The sequence below is a fragment of the Thunnus thynnus genome, chromosome 11 (genome assembly GCF_963924715.1).
Source record: "Thunnus thynnus chromosome 11, fThuThy2.1, whole genome shotgun sequence".
In the NCBI taxonomy this organism is placed as follows: domain Eukaryota; kingdom Metazoa; phylum Chordata; class Actinopteri; order Scombriformes; family Scombridae; genus Thunnus; species Thunnus thynnus.
The window spans coordinates 28,390,018-28,413,908 of record NC_089527.1 but is presented as its reverse complement, the minus strand read 5'-3'; the positions used below and the strand labels follow the sequence as shown (position 1 = coordinate 28,413,908).

Here is a 23,891-nt window from a genome sequence, read left to right as displayed (position 1 = left end):
TGTTGTGTGGTGTTAGTAACGTTACCTGTATTAAAGATCTGTGAGTCCTTTTATAGCAGGGTTTAATCTTGTACTTTGACTTTTGTTTGTTAGGATGTCCTTTAGTTTGGATAACAGATTGTGTTTTTAAAAATATTTACCAGAACAGTCATTCATCTAGACCTTACTAGTTTTTTCTGCCTCCTGCTTTGAATGTGTTCATGTCTCTCCATCACCTGACGCCTGGACTGCTTTTATGTGTTTCTCTTTCCTCCTTAAACTTTTTCTTTACATCTTGAAACAGTTGCACCTTCTTCCTTCTTGAATCAGTTCTTTACTTTCTCCTTGTTTTTCTTTCAACACCTTTAACTTTACATCCTGCTTCCTCACTTCTTTCTCCTCTCTCCTGATTCCTTCACTAACTCTGGAAATATAAAAAAACTTCCTTTCAAAAATCTGACAGAGCATGAAGCACAACTTTAACTGGTGTGGTGTTAATTACGGCAATTGTGGACAAACTACACACGGTGGGAATGCGTCAGCAATGTCAATTTAAAAAACTTCTGTTTCATTGAAGAGCTTTTCTAACTTCTTTGTTGTCTTTTGTCTGACATTATTATTTGATGCCGCACATGTTAATGTCATATATGATCTTCTGAACTCTGATTCATTCGTCTGTCTCATGAAAGCGGCTCCAGTCTGCCTGCTAGCTTCAACGCGGAGGGTTTGTTTGTTTTGAACACCTGCGTAGCAGGAGCTCATGGTGCTTTGTTGGTCAATGTTAACAGTAACAAACTGCAGTAGGAAGCCAGTCTGAGCTAACAGTTGTTAAGTCATTAAAGTTTGCGTAAACGCTTTTTCTGAATTTGAGAGGTGGCTAAACGGCATTTACGTGCATTTAGCTGCTAGTATACGTTACATTTGTTTTTATTTGTTTCTTTCGGGAGGTGCGGGGGATAAGGCAATGGTAGTGAAAACACTGCACATAACGTGAAGACACGCTTCTTTTTAAATGACTTTAACTTGTCCAGTGGAGCAACTAAATTTCTCTTCCACTCAACCCACTTGTCCTGGACAAGCCTGTCGAAACAGCAAATACCTTATAAATTCATATCATGTAATATTACACAATATCAACACAAGTCAAATTGTTTCCTAATTTTGCCCCATGACGACAGCTGATGCTCATGATTTTAAATCAGTCTATTAAATATCTCTCTCTCTATCTCTGGTGCAACTCTGACACACAGTTGGTCATTTTCTATTATTACCACAGTACTATGGAGCATTCAGTCATTCATTAGTTTGCCAACAAACATTTATGGCAATATGTACAATGATAAAACAATGACAAAATACAAATTGTACAATCGCTCAATTCACATCTTGGAGAGAAAAGAATTGTTCCTTCTCTCTAAGATGTGAATTGTTGTTAAAATATTTGAAAAAAGTCACATTCCTCAGGAAAATCTTTTTATCTCATCTATTTAAAAATGTGTATATTGTAGTCAATGTTGTATTTTTATGACACTTTAACAAATTTAAACAGTAATTAAGACCAACGCAAACCAGAACAAAGTCAGGACATCATCTTTCAGAGTAGAATAATCAGCTCCTATAATCATGAGTTCAGTCTGACTTAAACTTCTGAATGTTAACCAGACTCACAGTAGACGCCGAGGCCGATGAGTCCAGCCAGAAGGAAAACACTCAGCAGCCCCAGAAAGACAAGAACAGCTCCATGAAATCTCCTCTCTGAAGTCTTCGGACCTGAACAGAGAAAAGACCAGTGAATCCAATCAATCATACAATTAAAACATACTATTCACAGCTCAGTCTGTCAGCCTCTCTGTCTGACTGAATATTCTTACCTGTCTGAATTGTTGAATGTTTGGTATCAATATATTTCATATCTTCAGCATTGGCGTAGATTTCTTCCATTGTTGAAAAGGACAGCTGTGTAGCACTGGCTGCTGTACATGTACTGTAGAAGATGACACTGTCTTTCCGTCACAGTTTTTGACTGGACCAGCCACAGACCAGCCCTATATAACCACGGTTGTCTGTGAGTGAGTGAGTGATGAAGTTACACCATTGTTTGGCCGACTGAGTGTTGGAATTTCCTCATTGGCCGATGATGGAAGTAATATTTTCACATCACAAACAATGAACAATGAAACAATGAAACAGCATTAAAACACGAGTCTTGCAGGTAAAACGTGAGACTCGTAACTGTTATTATATGGTGGGTGTATTATATGAGGAAGTCTTTTAAAAACAAGCTAATCTACAAAATACAACAACACAGTCAGTCAAGATAAAGTTTTATACAGTAAGAACAATTATAATTATTGCAACAATACATGAACATTAGAAAGCTATATGCAGTGCAATAAACTACTGTATAATACCCAATGAAACAAATAAATCATGCAAACATAGCCTGTTAATATTTACAAAAATGGAGTTGACATCAGGACATTGTAATGGAGACAGACATTGATATGACAAACAACAGTCTAATTTGTGGTGACATGACTCGTCAGCACCTCATCTTGACTCCTTATATCAACTTGTCATCTTCAGCCACAGACACAACAGGAACTTTGTTCAGATCACTATCTGCACAAACACACACACACATGCACCGACACACGTCTGTCAACCGCGAGGCCAAAAGCCTAAACTTTCTACACACTGAGGGAGAGATCGCTGCTGATGTTTTAAATGAACCACTTCCTTTTAAATGTTACATTATATGGTTATATTTTATTCTATTCTATATTTCAAAAATGATATTACAAGAATATTATACAGATATGTTTGATACTTTCTTTTCCAGCATATTCATTTACCCATTAAAGTATGTCTTAGTGGTTCTAGGTGAGTGTATTTTCACATTTTTGAGTTTTGTGTGCTGATAATCAGAAGAAATACTGTGAGATAAAGGTATGGAGGAAGAATCTATTTCATACAGTCACTTCAGTAAAGATTTCTTCCACGGCTTGAGATGTGGGAGTACTGTTCCAGGATATTTTGTTGTAATGTGGTTGCTGTTTTCTGCACTTGCTGCCCCAGCAAGTGCTGAATTTGAGGTTTAGATCAAACCACAAGTTGAACTCCCTGCACGTTCTATCTTTCATTTACAGATTTTTCTCTCTTCTTTGTTCCCTTTTTTACTTATATGTATAGTTAGTTTTGGAGGAACCAGCTTCAGTTGAGATTTTTAAATTCAGTAGTGCATTTGGTAACTTTAATATAGTTTGGAGAAGTCAGCTTAGTTTTCTGTTTATGAACAGTTGTTTTCAGCCCATGACAACACACACAAACACTCAGACACACACCTGCTAAAATTGTTCCTGCAGTTATTTTTCCCAGTAAAAAGGAAGTTAATATCCACCTGTTTGTTATTGTTCTGTTATATGTTTTAATTGTGACCTGCCGAAGGGACTGTAGATGAAAACCTCTGGTACAGTACATCAAATAAAAACATTTATGTTTGACACTGTACATGGTCCCAATAAATAAATAAGATACAAGAACACTGATTAATAAAAGCCATTTGCACAATTATCTAACTATAAAGGAAGGAATCTTTGTCTGTATCTATGTGTGTCTCGACAACCATTCATCCAATCAACTTCACACTTGGCAGGTGTATTGCTGAGGTTGTTTGGATGAGTGGTTCTCTAGAAATATATAAATATACCTCATAAACAACATTGCTTCTGCTTCTTCTTCTGCACGTGGAGTCAAGGAGTGGAAATACAGACAGTGCTATTCTGCCATTGCAACCCACATTGTGGTCGGAGGTGGGATTACATCTGTAGTGATAATAACTTGAAAAAGTTGAGACTTAAGATCTACTATTGAACTGTGTACTGTGCATGAAACTTGGCATGTACATTTAAGACTTAGTGCTGGATGTCTCAGATACGTTTTGAATGGGCACTACAGTTCATCTGACTAAAAAGCAAGGAATCTGTCTGTCTGTCTGTCTGTATGTATGTCTTTCACATATCTCGAGAACTGTTCAATCGAATTCACACTTGGCGGGTGTATTGCTGGGGATCCAAGGACATGCAGTGTTGAATTTGGTGCAATTTGGACATGTGACATATTTAATATTAATAAACTTTGAGTAAAGTTTGCTGAGGGGGACAAAGGCATGTGCCCTGCTCAGTCAAACTGCCTGAGAGAGAAGAACAAGCACACACACAAGAAAAAAACAGAAGCAGAGGCAGCGAAACTAGCCAATAGGAGCACAGACACGTTTCATTGGCAGCAGAATTAAGCTGCCTCTACAGTTCAGCCTCAGTTTAGTCTCACTGAAGTTTCTGTCTGGATTTAAACCATTTAAGGTATTAATTCCTTATCATTTTAATTGATACATTTGTCACTTGATACATATACATGTGTTTCTAGAGAAATAATGAACAATGGGCTCATTCCCAACTGGCATGTTTTGAACGGGCACTGCACTAGTAGTTTATATTTTAAAAGTATTTTTATACAAAATTTTTATTTCAAAACTCATTCTATGTCAATGCTAAGGATTTCCTCACAGATCGACTGCATCGAAGCATCACACGAAAGATCGTTCCAGTTGTCTGTAGTTGTCACCAAAGCTCTGATTGTCGCACAGTCTTTTTCTCCCCATTTCGGATCTCAATCTCCTTTATCAGGCTGCTTCATCGCCCAGTAGTTAACGAGAATGAGAATCATGACTGTCAATCTTAACACAGTCATAAACACAGCTTCTGTAGTTTTTGGTTATGTGCCAACACACTGTGATTATTTTGAGACAATATAGGTTTGTAAAACCTTGTAACCTTCCATGCTGACACCCAGTGTTGTCCTGTGGACAATAACATAGCAGGAAAAAAGTCAAACACTTTGATTTTTTTTTGGGAGTAACATTTGTCAGAAACACAACTCCAAATGAATTCTACTGTTCAATGTATGCTGAGAGTGTAAATAGGCAACCATTGGCCAAGTTCGCCATAACAACTTTAAAAGGTCAATTAATATGTTGTGTTCTGTTTATTGTATTTTCTACTTCCCAAGTAGCCAAAATACATAACAAAACAAACAATGAATGTGGAACTCATTTTTGTACACTGTGCACATACGTTTATATCGGCTTATGATGTTTGGGTGATTTTTCCATCCATACACATATTGTGTATAAAACTGCTTTTTTTCTGCTCAAAATCAGCTTATTTGTGTCTGCTTAGATTTTTTTTTTGTTTATAGTGCAACACAAGTGACCAACATGAAGACACATATGACAGCAGAAGACAAGAGGGAGAACTTACTTACCAACTAACTTAAACAAACCAAAACAAAAGAAAAAAAACCCAAAACATTAACAACAACAACAACAATATAACAAACAAATAAACAAAACAAAGCATAATGTTTGGCTTAGATTATCTTATTGTAGTATGCATGTGTGTAGGTAGGTGTGTGTGTATGTGTGTTTGTGTGAGTGGATGGGTTTTCTGTGTGAAAGATAAAAAGGGGGAAGAGAACAAAAAGGAGGAGACAGTATTAACCAAAGGAAGACCGAAAGAGAAAAATAAAAAAAATAACACAGCTACAATCTTAGAGGGCAGGCACCATCTGGTGGATCTGGAGCAGGTCAGGTCAGAATATTTGATGTATTTATGTATTTTTATTTATTTTCCCTTCCTTTGTCTCCTTTCTTTTCAATTTTGTTTATTTGCTTGTTTTATTCTTTTTTTATTCTTAATTTTTTTTTAGCTCTTTTCCGCTTCTCCTCTTCCCTGCTTTCTTTGTCTTTAGGATGCCACCACTCCTGTAAGAGGTGGCTGGCCTGTTGTAGGTCAGATCCCCTTTAGAACAGCCCCACATCTACAGGAGGGGTCTGTTTAACTGGGTCTGAGGAGCAACTTTGTACTTGGAGAAGGGCTTAGTGGGGATCAGGTCCTCTGACTCCAAGCTGTCCCAAACCAGTCCAGTCCCCCAAGCTTTTTCTTTTGGAATTTGTGCATAAAGCAATTGGGAGGGTTAGGAGGCTAAACACTGATGGATGAGAAAAAAACACATGAGAAACCTAAATAAAGAGCAGCAAAGGAGGGAACCCTCTTCCAGGACATACATATCTTATGTAGTAACATTATCAGCACACACACACACACATACACACACACAAACACACACACACACACACACACACACACACAAACACACACACACACACACACACACACACACACACACACATACACACACACACACACACGCAGAATACCTGTTCTTCATAACTGTCTATGACCACCAGATCTGCTCCTCTGGCTCTGCAGTCTTTTCTGCCTTTTTCCAAGAACCAGATTTAGTGGAGATGAGATAACAAGTAAAACTGAACATACGTCATACTGCGGGACAAGTTTTCTCTGTAAAACATGTTAAACAAGAGACATTAAAGAGTAGACATAGCTTATGTCCTTCTACTTGTCAATATCTGGTTTCAAAAACTGTTTTCAGTGCATGAACCCCTAATGTGCATAATTTATACAATGGGGGATGAATCCAAACAGCCTTAACCAAGAGCAGGATAAAATTGTGTCATCAAACCCAGACTAATGCTTCATCTAATGATTCCTCACAGATACAAGTCCAGTACTACCACAAATTAGTAGTTACTTATTATTTCACATGACACCCATCAGAACAAGGAGGGCAGTATAAAAATAGTCTTAAGCAAAAATAGTGCAAAGAAGCTGCATTATGATGTGTCTCCACTTCCTACTTCTATGCAAAAGTGAAGCCAAAATATCTCATTTCAGGGAGCTGCCATCTTGCTTGTGTGAAGTCATTTGGAGCTCGAGTCTGTGTAGTAGAGTCAGGAGCAAGCATGGATGTATTATAAGAGCTACCGCACCAAAAATGGCACCCTTCCATGTTGTGCAGCCCACTGAATATAGACTTTACATTGTGACGATGTCACCGATTTTTATATGGCTTTCCTTGGCTCAAGTAAATTTTTACAAATGAAAAACCTCCATGGATCAAAAATTCATAATAGAAAGATACATAATTGACCTTGTTTGCAGTTCAAAGTGTCCTGCTAACAGTTTTACAGTTGCCTCTTTTACAATGGTGGTCTATGGGGAAAATACTTTTTAGGCTGCAGGGGATTTTTTTTTGCTGCAATACCACGAGTGACCACTCAGTGTCAAATCGCTAAACACAAGGTTTCAAAACGGCAGTCCACAAACCAATCGGTGACGTCATGATGACTACATCCATATTTTTTTACCGTCTATGGTTGGGAGGCGAGATGACAGCCCGTGGGACACGCCCACTCAGCTGTTCCACTGCCTGACAGAGGTTTGAGTGTGGCTGTCACAACCCCTTTTTATATAGTCAAATAACTAATTAAAAACAAACTTATCAGAAAAATGAGCACTTGGACAAACATCAGCGTTTATGTGCATTCACTTTTACATCAGCTTGAAGGAGTGATATTATTAAATTATTATTATGATTATTATTATGATATTATTAAATTATTATTTTACGTGGTACTTTGTGCAAAACATCAGCATTAAATATGATATCAGCTGCATGTGTGTGAATGTTAAAAGTGTCCAGGCTAAGATCTTTTGTATATTTGGTTGAGAAGTAAAACTTTTCTAAAAGTCTACTGTAAATGTAACTAGTTTATTTATTAACATTAAAATCCCTCTCCAATCAAAAATGTGTTCTGCTTATTGTTTCATTTGGATGTTTGTGCTTCTCACCTTAAATCTGAGTTAAAGGTGAGAAACCTGCCAGCATGATCTGTGACATCACAAGTAGTTTAGAAGCCAATCCTGGTCAAGTGTGCAGTTACCCGAGAGTGATGTGGAAACTTTTGTTTCAAGATCATTTTAGTGGCAATTTTCAGGGTTGAACAAAGTTGATTACGTGTGACACACATAACCTTTTGGGTAACACTTCTTTGACACCAATGTCTATAATGCATTATAAACATATTCATAATGCATTATAATCTGCTTATAGCACTGTATAATTATAGTTATAAGTACTCATAAATATTCATAATGCTTTATAACAATAATCATAACACATAAAAAATAAGTAAGTAAGTATAATAAGTATCATAATACTTCATAACTGGTCACATGCTGACATTTTTTGTGCAAGGGTCATAGTGTTTTAAATTCTCATAGTTGGAATACATTATAATCATCTTGTAATGCATTATAATGTGAGTATAAGCTACTCTAACTGGTCACTGAGTGCTTTAAGTGGAGTAATGAAATTCCTGAGGAATAGGTAGATATAATACATTACAAGCTGGTTATAAGTCACTATAGGTGGTTGTTTGCTCTAAGTAAAGTGATTTTGGCACATTTTGCATTGTAACATGCTAAACTTACTGTAGCGTGTTACTAACGCATGGGTCTCAATCTCGGGATATTTTGTGGCCCCCACCTTGATATGAAAGTTTAATGTTAGTGCGGCCCGCGAGTTTTATATGAATGGCACTTTACTGTGTGGTGTGTGGAAGGTCCCTTTATTGCACAAGCTGGAGCTGAACGAACCTGCCAATCACAGGAGTATATGGCTGTTTCACAACAACTATGCTATTTATACAGGAAGAATGTGCGCTGAGAACAGCTCTCAGTGAAATTCAAAGGTGAATTATTAAACCTTATTAAAGCATCATTCTGTTTATTTCAGCATCATCTCTCTGTTAACGATCACTTCATTTTGTTTTGAAGCACTTTGTAAAGTCCGTTTCAACAGGAGCTCTATCAATAAATCATTTATCATTCTTCTGATGTTTAATAATGATGACTGACACTTTACAGTGGTGACGGTTTGCAGAAAAATGTGATGAATTAGGGGTAAAGTCGTTTCAAATATCCACAGCAGCCGTGCGTAATGATCAGCTGTTGGAGAGCCTGTGCGTAATTCTCACTGAGGTCTGATGAGCGGAACGGACACAACTGTTGACGTACAAACGGAGGTATAAAGACCTCAAGTCACTTGTACAAACAACCTTTTTGCTTTTATTTTTCTGGTGAAGACAGTCTCAGATCTCATCCAGTAGATTGTCTAGATTGAGATACAGGATGTTCTGTTTCATTGTTAGAGTTGTTTTCTTCACTTAGTGCCTGTTGAATACAGCATGAGAGTGTGGTGAAAAGACAGATCATCTTTTAACCAAGTTCAGTTTTGAATGAATGAAATCCCCATCTGTATCTGACCTCTCACATCACAGTAGAACAGGGTTTTTCTGCACAATTAATGATGATAAAAGAAACATAAAGACACTGAAAAATATTCAATTTTTAAAAAGATTTTAATTGTTTTCATAATTGCATAAAAAGCCACAACCAGTATCAGCTACCAGCATTACAAAGGACATCATGACAAATGTCTGACTCCAGTACAGTGCTTATATGTTGTAATTGACTGACTTTATATTGACTCATCTGTTGAATAGTTTTGGTTTACATTTCATCTAAAATAATTTGATAATTCTCTCACAACAGCAAGTGTTTCCTGAGTGAAACCACTAATTATCAAGTAAAATTCACAAACACTGATGGCCTCTGCTAAAGAGATCTGTCAGCTGCTGAACAGACTTCATTTAAAAATTATTTTCAGGAAAGTGTCATTTGATGATATAGTAAGACATAATTACACAAAATCTATATTACATTGTTTAATTATGATATGAGGGATGTCATAAGAAATGGTCTCAATCAGGTTTTTTGCAACTTTCAACTATCATGAAATCTTTAGCTAAGACATTAACCAAAATAAAGGTTTTTATGAATCTGTTGCATTTTGCAGAGGTTTGGTTTTGTTTTATCTGTCTGCTTCTTTTAGTTGTTTGAAACATTGAAAATTGGTTAATGAAGCTCTTCTGGCAAAAGCTGTAAACATCTAATTTATAGAAATCTCTTTAAAAAGGCAGAACAGAAGCAAAAGGTCATCAGCACAGCAGAGAAAAGTTTTAAATTCACACACATACAAACTGATTTGACTTTTGCAAAATCATAGTTTGCTTTGAAAAAGCATTTTTACATATTATACACCAGCATTTTTCTCACAGATCCAACGCAGAGAAGCACCACATGACCGATCATTCCAGTTGTCTCCAGTTTTCTTGCCAGACCTCATATGTGCACAGTCCTCTTCACCCCACTGCGGATCTCCACCTCCATTATCAGGCTGATCTATCGCCCAGTACCTACAGGTCAGTGAACAAGAGAATCGTGATACTTAATCTCGGACATGAACACAGTCCTTCACTGGAACATAAGAAAACTGAATGTGTCTCATTCTATTCATTGTACTTATTCTTCCTGGCAAGAAGTAGGGTTGTAAACAATATTTCTTCACAAACATCACAGAATGGAATTTCCTCTATCTTGCATGATGTGCCTTAGTATAGTTTTGAGCTATAGAGTAGCAAATTGAATGGGGCTGCAGGTTCACTGTAGTATTTTTCCTAAATATAAATTTGCAGTCATCAAATAGCAACAAAGGAGCCTCCTGTATAAATAAACACCCCCATAGTGTTCTGGTCATCAGTCACAGTACTGTACAGTTGGTGAAGTGTAAAACTTGACTGTGGACCAGAAACCTTCTCAGATGCACCATGAAATGGTAGTTTGGTTTGATTTTTTTCTCATCATTATCATTTTGCACTGATGATTTAACCAGAAAAGCTTCAGACCAACCTGGAACTGCCAGTCACCTCACATTGTCTGTGATAAAAGATTTAATACATATCACCAACCTCTAATATACAGCAGTGTTTGTGTATGTTGTCAATAAACAACGAACTGAAGCCAAACCTTAAAGTCAGTGGTGTTCCATCAATCCATTTCCAGGTTCCCTCTTTGTCTTTGTCAGTCAAACCAATCCAACTCCAAGTTTCTACCTCAGTGAAGGTAGACAAGAATGTCTGTTTTAAATAAAGAAGGGAAAAAAGTCATATTATTTATAACAACAATATGCAGTTTACATAGGATTACTCTGAACATATTTGATAATAATGAATTTAGCTATTATTATTATTATTATTATTATTATTATTGTTATTGAAATACACTAATAATAAAATCATACTTTTTTCTTCTTTGATAAATTTAAATTTTAGATTTTTTTTAAAAACTTTTTTGATGTGCCCTTTTGTTTTGTTTTTTTTTAGAATCTCATCTGCACAGTCCTTCTTTACTCCTTTAATGTATTATGGGTTTTTGTGTCTTGTTATTTATACAAATAAATAAACTAAAGAAAAAAAATAAAACAAAAAAGTATTGATACTGCCACAACTGTTGTGGTCTTTAAGAAGCCGCAAAGCTTAGTGGCAACTGACCTGTATTTGTCCTCATTTACAAGCACATTTATGTAGTGACTGCTAGTGTTAGCACTATTTGAATACCTATTAATAACTCTTTTTATTTATAAACTTTATCTTTCTCAAGAAAGAAATCAGGGAATAAGAAATGTCATTAAATTGTGCATAAATTACTGTATACAGAATTCCTGTTGCCAGACATCATCATGTTTTTTCTTAAACTGATACACAGATCTGTACTGATTAAATACTTGCAGTGTATGAGTGACTGCTTCTGGAGTTTGATTAAAACACCGTGAAAGGTTAAAAGAATGTTAGCTAGCTTGCTAAAGATGAAATGAAATACTTTGATTTGGAGGCAAATGTGCAAATTTAAGAATAAGGGCTTGATAGATAATTGGCAGACTTTTTGGGGAAGACCTGGTCTGATTAGGAGAGACGGCATACATCTCACTTTGGATGGAGCTGCTCTCATATCTAGAACTATGGCTGAGTTTATTAGTAGACCAAAACCATGACAACCCAGAGCTGAGACCAGGAAGCAGAGCTGCAGTCCTAGATGCTTCTCTGTGCTTCCATTAGAGCAGTTACCCACCCAAAACCACATGGAGACTGTGTCTGTCCCCCGACCACTTAAATCAATTAAATCCAAAGTAAACAAAAGAAGAGTCATTCATAAAAATCTAGTAAAAATTAAAACCACTACTGCAATAGTACAACAAAATAAGATAATTAAATGTGGACTCTTGAACATTAGATCTCTGTCATCTAAAGCTGTTTTAGTAAACGATTTAATCTCAGATCATCATATTGATTTATTTAGTCTTACTGAAACCTGGCTTTGTCATGAAGAACATGTCAGCCTAAATTAATTCACTCCCCCTAGTCATATTAATACTCACATTCCTCGAGACACTGGCCGAGGAGGTGGAGTTGCAGCCATTTTCAACTCAAGCCTAATCATCAACCCTAGACCTAAATTTAATTATAACTCATTCAAAAGCCTTGTTCTCAGTCTCTCTCACCCAACCTGGAAAACTTTACAGCCAGTTCTATTTTTTTATAGTGTACCGTCCTCCTGGCCCGTACTCTGAATTCCTATCTGAATTCTCAGAGTTTTTATCAAACTTAGTCCTTAGTACAGATAAAGTAATTATAGTAGGTGATTTTAATATTCATGTGGACGTCGATAATGATAGTCTCAGTACTGCATTTATCTCATTATTAGACTCAATTGGCTTCTCTCAGTGTGTAAATAATCTCACTGACTGTCTTAACCACAACCTAGACCTTGTTCTTATGGGATTGAAATTGAACATTTACTAATTTTTCCACAAAATTCTATTTTATCAGATCATGTTTTAATAACTTTTGAATTCCTATTACTGGACTACATACCATTAGACAAAAATGTCCTCACTAGATGTCTCTCTGATAGTGTTGTAGAAAAATTTAAGGAAGCAGTTCCATCAGCACTGTTTTCAATGCCATGTCTCAATTCTACAGAGGAGTCTTATGTTAACTTTAGTCCCTCCCAAATTGATAACCTTGTTGATAGTGCTGCAGGCTCATTACGAATAACACTCGACTCCATTGCCTCCTTAAAAAGGAAGATAATAAAACATAAGAGGTTAGCTCCACGGTATAACTCCCAAACCCGCAAATTAAAGCAAACATCACGAAAATTGGAAAGGATTTGGCGTTCCACCAAAGTGGAAGAATCTCGCTTAGTCTGGCAAGATAGTCTTAAAACATATAGGAAGGCCCTCTGTAATGCCAGAGCTGCCTATCACTCATCATTAATAGAGGAGACAGCCCTAGGTTCCTTTTCAGCACTTTGGCCAGGCTGACAAAGAGTCATAACTCTATGTATCCATGTATTCCTATAGCTCTTAGTAGTAATGACTTTATGAGCTTCTTTAATGATAAAATTCTATTAGAGACAAAATTAACCACCTCCTGCCCTCAACAGGCACGGTTTTCTCCCCAAACACAGGCACCTTAGAAACAGCTGTAAATCCTGACATGTATTTGGACTGTTTTTCTCCAGTCGACTTTTCTGAACTAACTTCAATGATTTGTTCAGCTAAATCATCAATCTGTCTCTTAGACCCCATCCCAACTAGGTTGCTTAAGGAAGCCTTACCCTTAGTTAGCACTTCTTTACTAGATATGATCAATCTGTCTTTAGTAACAGGCTATGTACCACAGTCCTTTAAAGTAGCTGTAATTAAACCTCTTCTTAAGAAGCCTACTCTTGATCCAGGCATTTTAGCCAATTATAGACCTATATCTAACCTTCCATTTCTCTCTAAGATCCTTGAGAAAGCAGTCTCTAATCAGTTATGTGACTTTCTACATAACAATAGTTTATTTTAGGATTTTCAGTCAGGATTTAGAGCGCATCATAGCACAGACACAGCACTGGTGAAAGTCACAAATGATCTCCTAACTGCATCGAAAAAAGGATTTGTCTCTATACTTGTCCTGTTAAATCTTAGTGCCACATTCGACACAATTGACCATCAAATCCTTTTGCAGAGACTGGAACATTTAATTGGCATTAAAGGAACTGCATTAAGCTGGTTTAAGTCTTATTTATCAGACCGATTTCAGTTTGTACATGTTAATGATGAATCCTCCGTGGCAAAAGTTAGACACGGAGTTCCACAAGGTTCTGTACTTGGACCAATTCTATTCACCTTGTATATGCTTCCTTTAGGTAATATTATTAGGAAACACTCCATAAATTTTCATTATTATGCAAATGATACCCAATTATATTTATCAATGAAGCCTGATGAAACCAATCAGTTAAACAAACTCCAAGCATGCCTTAAGGACATAAAGACCTGGATGACCTGCAATTTTCTACTATTAAACTCAGATAAAACTGAAGTTATTGTGCTTGGCCCTAAAGAAGACATCCTTCCACACACCTGCTTTCATTACTGTTTTATGATGGTCACACAGTTTTAAATGATGTGCATAACCTTTGGTTTGTTGAGGGTTTAGCAGAAGAGGGTTTTTTGTGGACAGTTCTGACTGAAATGAACTAACTAAATAATATCTCTTAGTAGTGAAACAGGGTTCCTTTTCATTTTTTTTTTTAAATTTTGTAAATTATTTTATTTGGGAAATGTAATTTTCTCCCAGTGATACATAATGTTTAAGAAATTAATTCTTCATTTGTTATGTCTGCAGTTTGATAAAATGAGTAGAATTCCTTGTCATGGCTGGATTAGGAGACACTTGTTCAGACTTAGCTGAATCCAGAGTTTATGCATCTCCTTTGATCAAAGCAGTAAAAGGCATGGACATGCAATGGATTTAACTGTAATGATTCATCCCCTGCCTGGAAAGAAGATCCACATCAGCCCTCCTCCGTCCCAATAAAAACCCTACATCTCCTGTGTCCAAGTCGAGCATGAAAAGAAGCACTGTCACATCAGGAGGTGGCTGTCACAATAACAGCAAATATTATTTTATATGACTTACAAATTGCATTTTTCTGCTGTTGTTGTCTAATTAGTGTACATTAATTCCATTAACCCCCCCCCCCCCCCCCCCCAGCCCTTAGTTATGCTGCTATAGGCCTAGACTGCTGGGGGACTTCCCATGATGCACTGAGCTCCTCTCTCCTCCTCCTCCTCTCCATCTGTATGCATTCATGTAACATCAATGCATGTCACTAACTTTAACCCTGGGTTCTGGGCCGAGCCTTCGCGGTCCTTCACAGTCCTGTTGGCATCCTTCCCTGGCTGTTGCTGCTGCTGATGCTGTTGTCGTTGTTGTAGTGATTGTTGTTATTCTGCCCCCCCCCCCCCCCCCCCCCCTTTTCCCTCTTTCTTTCTCTCTCGCAACCCAACCGCTCAAAGCAGATGGCCGCCCATCAAGAGCCAGGTTCTGCTGGAGGTTTCTACCCGTTAAAGGGGAGTTTTTCCTTACCGCTGTTGCCAAGTGCTTGCTCATGGGGGAATTGTTGGGTCTCTGTAAATTAAAGAGTACGGTCTTGACCTGCTCTATGTGAAAAGTGCCCTGAGATGACTTTTGTTGTGATTTGGCGCTATATAAATAAAAACTGAATTGAATTGAATACCAGCAAAACATGCTAAAGAGCAGCACAAGTTCATTCAAATCATTTGAATTATTATTGTCAAGGTGTTGAACACCAATGATCCATAAAAATAAATAAATAAGTATTTTAGCATTTTTCAAGGCACAGGAAGATTGTAATTAGGCAGTTTCTTTGAAAGCATACAAACAAACAGTCTGTACCTGTTCTTCAGTGCTGTCTATAACCACCAGATCTGCTCCTTTCTCTCTGCAGTCCTGTCTACCTCTTGACCAGGAACCAGACTCACTGGAGAGGAGATAACAGGAACGTCTGAACATCCTCCATCCTGCAGGACAAGTATACTCTGTAACACACAACATTAGAAATTAGACAAGAATCAAGTCTGTCTGTTTCCAAAGTATGAGGGTTAAAACAACATAACATGTGACTAGAGTTGACTTGTTGATATTCTACCAACTATGGAGCATTTCTGGTGCTGATTTTTAGCTGCAGTTGAATGTATGAACACAATTTTTGTGATTATTGCATCTTTCAAATTATTTTGATGACATCAGTTTTTATTTGAAGATAATGGAACAAACTGTTGATTTCAGCTCATTCATTCTGTGTCTCCATGTCAGATTTTGAGGTGGGATACTAATATTGGATGACACCACAGAAATAAACACATAAAGGTTTATCAAAATCTCAAATCTCAAAATCTCCCGCTCACTTTCTTTGACAGCTAGTTTGACTCACTGTTTGATCATGAGCTCAATACCAAGGTTTGGCCAGCAGATGCCTCCCTTTGAATGTATAAAATGCTTTGAAACCATTCTCAGCAGTTTTTCCAAAGCGAGTGGCAACAGCTTTGTGTCTCCAATCACAACATGCTTTAAATCATCATACAAGGATCTCACAAAGCTCAGCTTTCACACCACCAGATGAAAGTAAAATTTGAATCAACAAAAATTCATGTAATACCACCACTAACTTTACATTTGAGTCAGAGTCTTGCACCAGGTAGCTCAAAAAATCGTCAATCCTTTAATCCTTTTATAAAACTTTAAATCAGCCTACAGTTAAACCAGGGATCTTTGTGCTATTAAGCAAACATCTGTTTATCCTAGTTAAGGCTAACCTGACTTGTTTTTTGGTCATGTGAAAGTAACAAATAAAGTGTTGTTAACTGAGTGTGTAGTCTGTTGATTATAGGTCAGGTTTCATGTTACATCAACAGGTCAAGTCAGGTGCAGGTCTCTAAAACTGGACTTGTGAGTGCTTTGTTTTGAATAAGACAATCAGAGATTGTCTGAAGTACTTCTGAGTAACGTTGGACCAGTGGAAGAGGAAGCATCCTTCTTCAATAAAAGTATACACTAGATCAGTAATTCTTTGTTTTAAATAAAATAAAAATATCTTATCTATTTCTTTAAATATATTAAACTACCCACTACAATCATAGTTTTATTATTGTACACAACATATTGATCTTCCATAAAAACTAGTTTTCAGTCAGCATCATTTGTATGTGATTTTTGGCTACAGACCAAAAATATGACAACCTGTAAGGCACCTTAACATTTGGGGATGCTGTCTTAAAACACAAATAGTTAAGTAAGTAGTTAACTCCGAGATACTGAAGTAGGATACTTCACTACTTATGTCCTGATGACTCGGATCAAATAAGGTGCTTGAATTTATGATATAACTAATGATATACAAGCCACTTTATGTTCACTTTGAAGTCAGATCTTTTGTATATTTGGTTAAAAAGTAAAACTTTTCTAGACGTCTACTGTACTAACTGTACTGTCTTTGCTTTACTGTGCTGAATGATGTATGTGCAGTTTGTTTTCACATTCATCATCTGAAGGGAAAGTCTCTCTGTGCTCAACTTCTCACCTTAAATCTGAGTTTACCAGCATGATTTATGACATCACAAGTAGTTTGGAAGCTAATCCTGGTCAAGTGATGAATTACCTCAGAGTGATGTGGAAACATTTGTTTCAGGATCATTTTAGTGGCAATTTTCAGGCTTGAACAAAGTTAATTACATGTGATACACATAACTATTTGAGTAACACCTCTTTGACACCCATGTTTATAATGCATTATAAACATATTTATAATGCATTATAATCTGCTTATAGCTGTATAATTATGTTATAAGCACTCAAATATTCATAATGCTTTATAACAATAATCATAACACATTATAAAGCATTTTATAATGACTTATAACGCCAAGTATCATAATACTTCATTGCTGGTCACACGCTGACATTTTTTGCAAGGGTCATAGTGTTTTATAATTCTCATAGTTGTAATACATTATAATCATTTTATAATGCATTAAAATGTGATTATAAGTTACTCTAAGTGGTCATTGGGTGTTTTAAGTGAAGTTATGAAATTCCTGAGGAATAGGTAGATATAATACATTACAAGCTGGTTATAAGTCACTATAAGTGGTCATTGTTTGCTTTAAGTGAAAAATACCATTAAATCTATGCAAGAACACAAAACATTGTAAAATTAATTTATTTGTCCACTACTGTCCCTGTCATCTGCTGTCAACACCACCATTCCTCCCAGGTGTCAGGCTCCTCATTCACTTCAACTCATTTTGAGGACCAAGTCTAAATATAATACTTATGAAATATAAACAAACAATACAGCAATATTATTCTATGTGATATATTTTTCTGAGTCAAAGTTACTTGTTTTTTTGAGCCAATATAGCTCATTTTCAAATTATGAGTGTAAGCAGTATTTCTCACTTACATTAGTGAATTGTAAATGTCCATCATTCAGTTGTTCGTTGTCAAATGGGAGTACTGACTTCATTGTGTGTTATGACTCGTTGAACAAATTAAATTTACAACATTTTGGGCCCTATCTAAACCTGGTGCAAAGTGGTGAAAAGTGGCACCAAGCACGACGCAAGTGCCTTTGCTAGTTTAAGCACCCACGTAGTTTAAATAGCACTACCACTTGTGCCCATCTCAGCGCCCATGGGCGTGTTGGTCTTAAAATGAGGTGTGGTCGGGCGCATTGTTGGTGCATTGCTATCTTGAAGCAGCAGAAATCGATTTCGTTATTGAGCAACAAAACCTGGTCTGAGGCCAATGGTGCAGTATTTCACCGTTATTTTTAAGGCGCATTATCAAGACAGTAATATGCCTACATAGGCAGGTGAACAACGCGCATACACACACAGACACACAGCAGCGCCCAAACATGCAAAGATTAAAGGATTACAATGTGAAAGAATATTATTGTGTACATTAACATATTTAAAAAAAATGCATGTCATAATGTTTAGTGCTAATATTTATCAGAATTAATTAATTGCAGTAATGATGGACGAAATTGTCTAATTATTTGACCATATCGTGGCAATACACGGAGGTATTTAAACAAACCTGTCAGGTTGACGGTGTGTGTCAAGACCCAGCAAACGGATTTCAACAACGGATCAGACATGGATTTCCTGCTCATCAATACATGAGGACATGAGGAACACATGGGGAAATAAATTAAGTGAAAACAACAATTAATCTTAAGAAGGAAAGAATGGTGCACAGCTCTTAGCTGCTGCCAGCAGCAGGATCAGCACCTGGGAGAGCTGATCAAGTCCTGACAACTGTGTATGATGATTTTTTACATGATTAAAATTAATGATTTGATTTTTGGACAATATTTAACAAATAATCTTTAACATTTGAGATTATAGTGATCAGGTTTCCATACTTTCAGCAATTAAAACCTTGTAGGGAGGCAGGGTCCAGGAGCAGGTGTGATCGTAATGGATTGTGCGCTTTCACACAATGAATGCACGTTACTTATCGCTGATTATTAAAAAAAAAAAAAAAAAGCTCATAGAAAGACTGCGTGCTCTTACTTTGAAATGCGGAAATGACGTCGTCAGCAGGCGATCACGCGCTATCCGAAAATGGCTGAGTGATACGTGTGGATTTTCATTCAGACCAGCGGAAAATTTGTTTCAAAACTCTGTGTGTGTAAAAAGCAAATCCACACATGTAAAACTGAGATCCACAAATTTTTTTTCGATTCACAAATAAAAACTGAGCTCACAAATGCCTGTTGAAAAGTTGTAAATGTTAGGAAGATATTCACTAAGGCTTTTCATGAATTTACAAATTAATTTAATGTATTCACAGATTTTTTTATTTGTTGAATTTGTTTGTGTATTTGCAAATCCGTTTTATATTTGCAAAACATTTGTGAGTTTACAAATCTTTTTTGCATTTCTGGAAGGTGTTTATATTTACAGATTACACATTTACACACAGATTGGCGATCTGTTCACACAAATCATCATGAAACAAATCTATCTCCATATGCCTGGCGTTGCGGCCATTCTTCTGCTGTTAAACTAGCCAAAGTGAATTTGGACAGACCCTAAATACACTTGTACCATGCGCTTCAGACCGTGCGCTTAGATCGTTAAAATAGGGTCCTGAGTGTTCTTGCATAGATTTAATGATATTTTTTTCACTTGACTTAAAGCAAACAATGACCTCTTAGAGTAACTCACAATCACATTTTAATGCGTTATAACAGTGATTACTGAGACATTATAATCATTTTATAATGCATTACAACTATGAGAATTATAATACACTATGATCACCATGAAAAAAAAGGTCAGTGAGTGATCAGCAATTATGAAGTATTATGATACTTGGCCTTATAAGTCATTATAGAATACATCATAATGTGTTATGATTATTCTTATAAAGCATTATGAATATTTATGAGTGCTTTGAACAATAATTATACAGTGCTATAACCAGATTACACTGCATTACAAGTATGTTTATAATGTATTATAATCATGGGCGCCATATCAAGTGTTACCACATTTTGCATTGTAACATGCTAAACTTACTGTAGCGTGTTACAAAAGTCACATTTAGCATGTTAGCATGTTATTATTGGTTAGAATGCTAACATGCTAAATGTTGACGGTGTTTGGAATTTCCTGATGACAAAAATATTTTAAAATGTTTGAAGATGAGTAAATACAAGAACAAATCCACAAAGTTATTTTACAGTTACAATCAACAAGTTACAACTAACTTGTTGATTGAAGATCATTTGTATAATTAATAGGACAGATTCCCATATCATCTTCTATTTTCAGCATAGTGTTCTTCTACAATGTGTGTGCAGTACTGTATAGCCACAGATGTCACTCACTGTGTACAGACAAACTCTGAAGCTTTTCCATCTCTTTAGTTATTTCAGTGAGGTTGGCAAGCAGCAGGTCTCTCTCTTCAGACATGGAAGAAAGGTTGTTATTACTGTCCTGGAGACGCTCAGTCAGGTTGTTTATGACAACAGAATCTGAAATAAACCAAAAGACATGTCACATTTATGTATATTTAGTCACATATCTCAAATACCATTTTAAAAGTTTTAAAATGTACATTTTCAGTAATTACAGCTTCCAGTATCATTTTAAAGCAAATAGCTGTCAGGAGTGGCGGAGCAGGTGGACCCAAATGCAGGACAAAACAGCCAGACCGAACTGAAAGAAGTCTCTTTAATACAGCAGAACAAAACCAGACTGAACAGAGCAGAATTTTACAGAACAAAGGATCCAACAAGACTGAACTGAAACACAGGACTGAAATACTAACTGAAATAATGAGGAGATGAGGTGCAGGTGGGCAGATGGGCAGAGAAACTCGAGTGAGGGGACTGAGGAGATGAAACAGAAGAACGTAAAAGAAGCTGATAGGCTGGGAAAATTCTGGGAAAAGGGCAGGACTAATGAAGATGATGCAGGCAGGTGAGGAGGGAAGAGTGGAGGGAAAAGCAGGCTGAGAATACAGGAGGAAACACACAGGGCAAACTCAAGCTGGTAGCTCCCATGGATGTATAAAGAGAACTGGATACAAGAAGAGTGCTGGGCTTTGAAGTAAATTTGACATAGTGGCCAAACCGGGTAATTGCAACATCACATGATGCATACTGGCCCAAAAAGATTTTTTCCATTGACTAACATTGTGAGAGAGACGTTTGTAAATCAGTGGATACATTTTTTGAGCGTCACAACCCCTGTGAAATGACTGGTTTCATTATCATAATTTGATCCGTTCGGTCCAATCACATTTTGAAAGTCTAGAAGAGCTGCACGATTGAATTATTTTATCCCCATTCAAGTTAGCCAGAGGGTTAAACCAGAAGTAGCCGACCCGGTATATATATATATATATATACATATATAATATATAGCCAATTATATATATATTCAAAAAAGTACAGTATGCATATTTCTGAATAAAATAAATAATAAATAATCTGCTAGCCTAATTTTTAAAAGTACATATTTGTGAAAACTTTATATAGTATTTGTGAGTCACATAAAAGCTTGTTATCTTTTATCTTCATAATTTTCCTTGACATAGTGGTTTAACATCTAATTGCCAATTAATGGAAAGTAGAATTGAAAAGGCAATTTTATTATTCCCAGTATTTCTTTTTGCATGTGAAAACAGCTGCATCTAAATAAAAAGAACTAAATGTAAATAATAATAATAATAATAATAATAAACAAGATAATACAATCTACAGTATAGTAAAGATGTTTTTAATTTTAGTTTTATTTATATGCGTTACAGTAGGATTTGTAACTGCAAATGTGGATAGTGTGTGGGTGATTGTGATTTTAAGTCAAACGGTGCATCATGTTGACCATCTTATTTTCAATATACAGAAATTCAACTTAAAGCCCTTATGTGTAGACTTTTATGCAGATATAGTATATTTCAAATGATGGCATACGCTGCTTTTTGTAGAAACATTAGACAGTCTGATGAAAATCATCCTGGGTAAGAGTATGAGTTGAGGTTATCTCCTAGAAAACACTGCATCATGTCAGGGAGAGTCCTGCTTTTAAATTGGACAAAAAGGGTGAATGTGAATGTGATTAGCCACGACTGTCACCAACCTCTGAAACCAACCTACCTATAATGTACATGATAGTTTATGATAATGGGTTCTTTCTACTCCCTCTGGCCATGAAAATACCAAGGTGAGTCAGCCTTGACTGCATTATCTTTTTCATGAAAATTGAGTCCTGCCTGCCTTGACCCACTCTGTCTTGACAAATTCTGAAGCCTCTGCTTTTTAGTCATTTCAATGAGGCAGGGCTTGACATTAACCTCCTGAGGCACTTGTCCATCGGACAAGTAAATTTACCTTTCACTTGTCCAGGCACAAAAGTCATCTGTCAATTTACTTTTTTCATTTTGTTTGCAAATGCAGAACGCAGAATTCAGATGAACAAACAGTTGACAGCAAACAGTGTCAACATATGAATAATTCAATTTATGAATTTTACTGAAGCCATTACTTCCCTCCTTGAAATGAAACAAGTGCACAAAAATTAGGTAAATAAATATCAACAATATACAGCTAGCTAGCTAGCTTTATGGATGGATAGATGGACCGATCAGTCTTGATCTTAAAAACAAATCTGGATTCTCACACGGTGTATATGGTCCTGAATACAGATCAGTTTTTGAAATATAACAAAATAACAAAACTGACTTATGGGGAATTCATTTGCTCAAACCTAAAGACAACAGTTTGACTGATAGATGAATCAGTCTGATGAACAATGAATCAGCATTTTGTTGACTAATAACTGAAACTATCTGTTAGTTTTAGTGCTGTGTTTACAACAGTTACTGAGGTCAACAACCTTTTAACAGCTTAGGAAAACATCATGTTAATAGAGCTGTTGTGTGGTGTTAGTAACGTTACCTGTATTAAAGATCTGTGAGTCCTTTCATAGCAGGGTTTAATCTTGTACTTTGACTTTTGTTTGTTAGGATGTCCTTTACTTTGGATAACAGATTGTGTTTTTAAAAATATTTACCAGAACAGTCATTCATCTAGACCTTACTAGTTTTTTCTGCCTCCTGCTTTGAATGTGTTCATGTCTCTCCATCACCTGACGCCTGGGCTGCTTTTATGTGTTTCTCTTTCCTCCTTAAACTTTTTCTTTACATCTTGAAACAGTTGCACCTTCTTCCTTCTTGAATCAATTCTTTACTTTCTCCTTGTTTTTCTTTCAACACCTTTACCTTTACATCCTGCTTCCTCACTTCTTTCTCCTCTCTCCTGATTCCTTCACTCACTCTGGAAATATAAAAAACTTCCTTTCAAAAATCTGACAGAGCATGAAGCACAACTTTAACTATTATTATTTGATGCCGCACATGTTAATGTCATATATGATCTTCTGAACTCTGATTCATTCGTCTGTCTCATGAAAGCGGCTCCAGTCTGCCTGCTAGCTTCAACGCGGAGGGTTCGTTTGTTTTGAACACCTGCGTAGCAGGAGCTCATGGTGCTTTGTTGGTCAATGTTAACAGTAACAAGCTGCGGTAGGAAGCCAGTCTGAGCTAACAGTTGTAAAGTCATTAAAGTTTGCGTAAACGCTATTTCTGAATTTGAGAG

At 36.4% G+C, this 23,891-nt stretch overlaps 1 protein-coding gene across 2 annotated transcripts in view; it reads right to left on the bottom strand.

The window, feature by feature from the left end:
- Positions 1–23,891, bottom strand: part of LOC137193091 (CD209 antigen-like protein C) — a 50,161-nt gene that overhangs the window by 25,056 nt on the left and 1,214 nt on the right. The window contains exons 3-6 of one of the 2 annotated variants that reach the window (XM_067604281.1): positions 20,619–20,765; positions 15,611–15,753; positions 10,827–10,936; positions 9,301–10,216 (exon numbers count right to left, since the gene is read on the bottom strand). In XM_067604281.1, the coding sequence (XP_067460382.1) occupies positions 10,054–10,216; positions 10,827–10,936; positions 15,611–15,753; positions 20,619–20,765 (563 nt within the window). In that variant the 3' untranslated portion in view covers positions 9,301–10,053. Of the gene's footprint in view, positions 1–9,300; positions 10,217–10,826; positions 10,937–15,610; positions 15,754–20,618; positions 20,766–23,891 lie in introns of those variants that run through there. The other variant, XM_067604282.1, reaches the window with a different exon arrangement.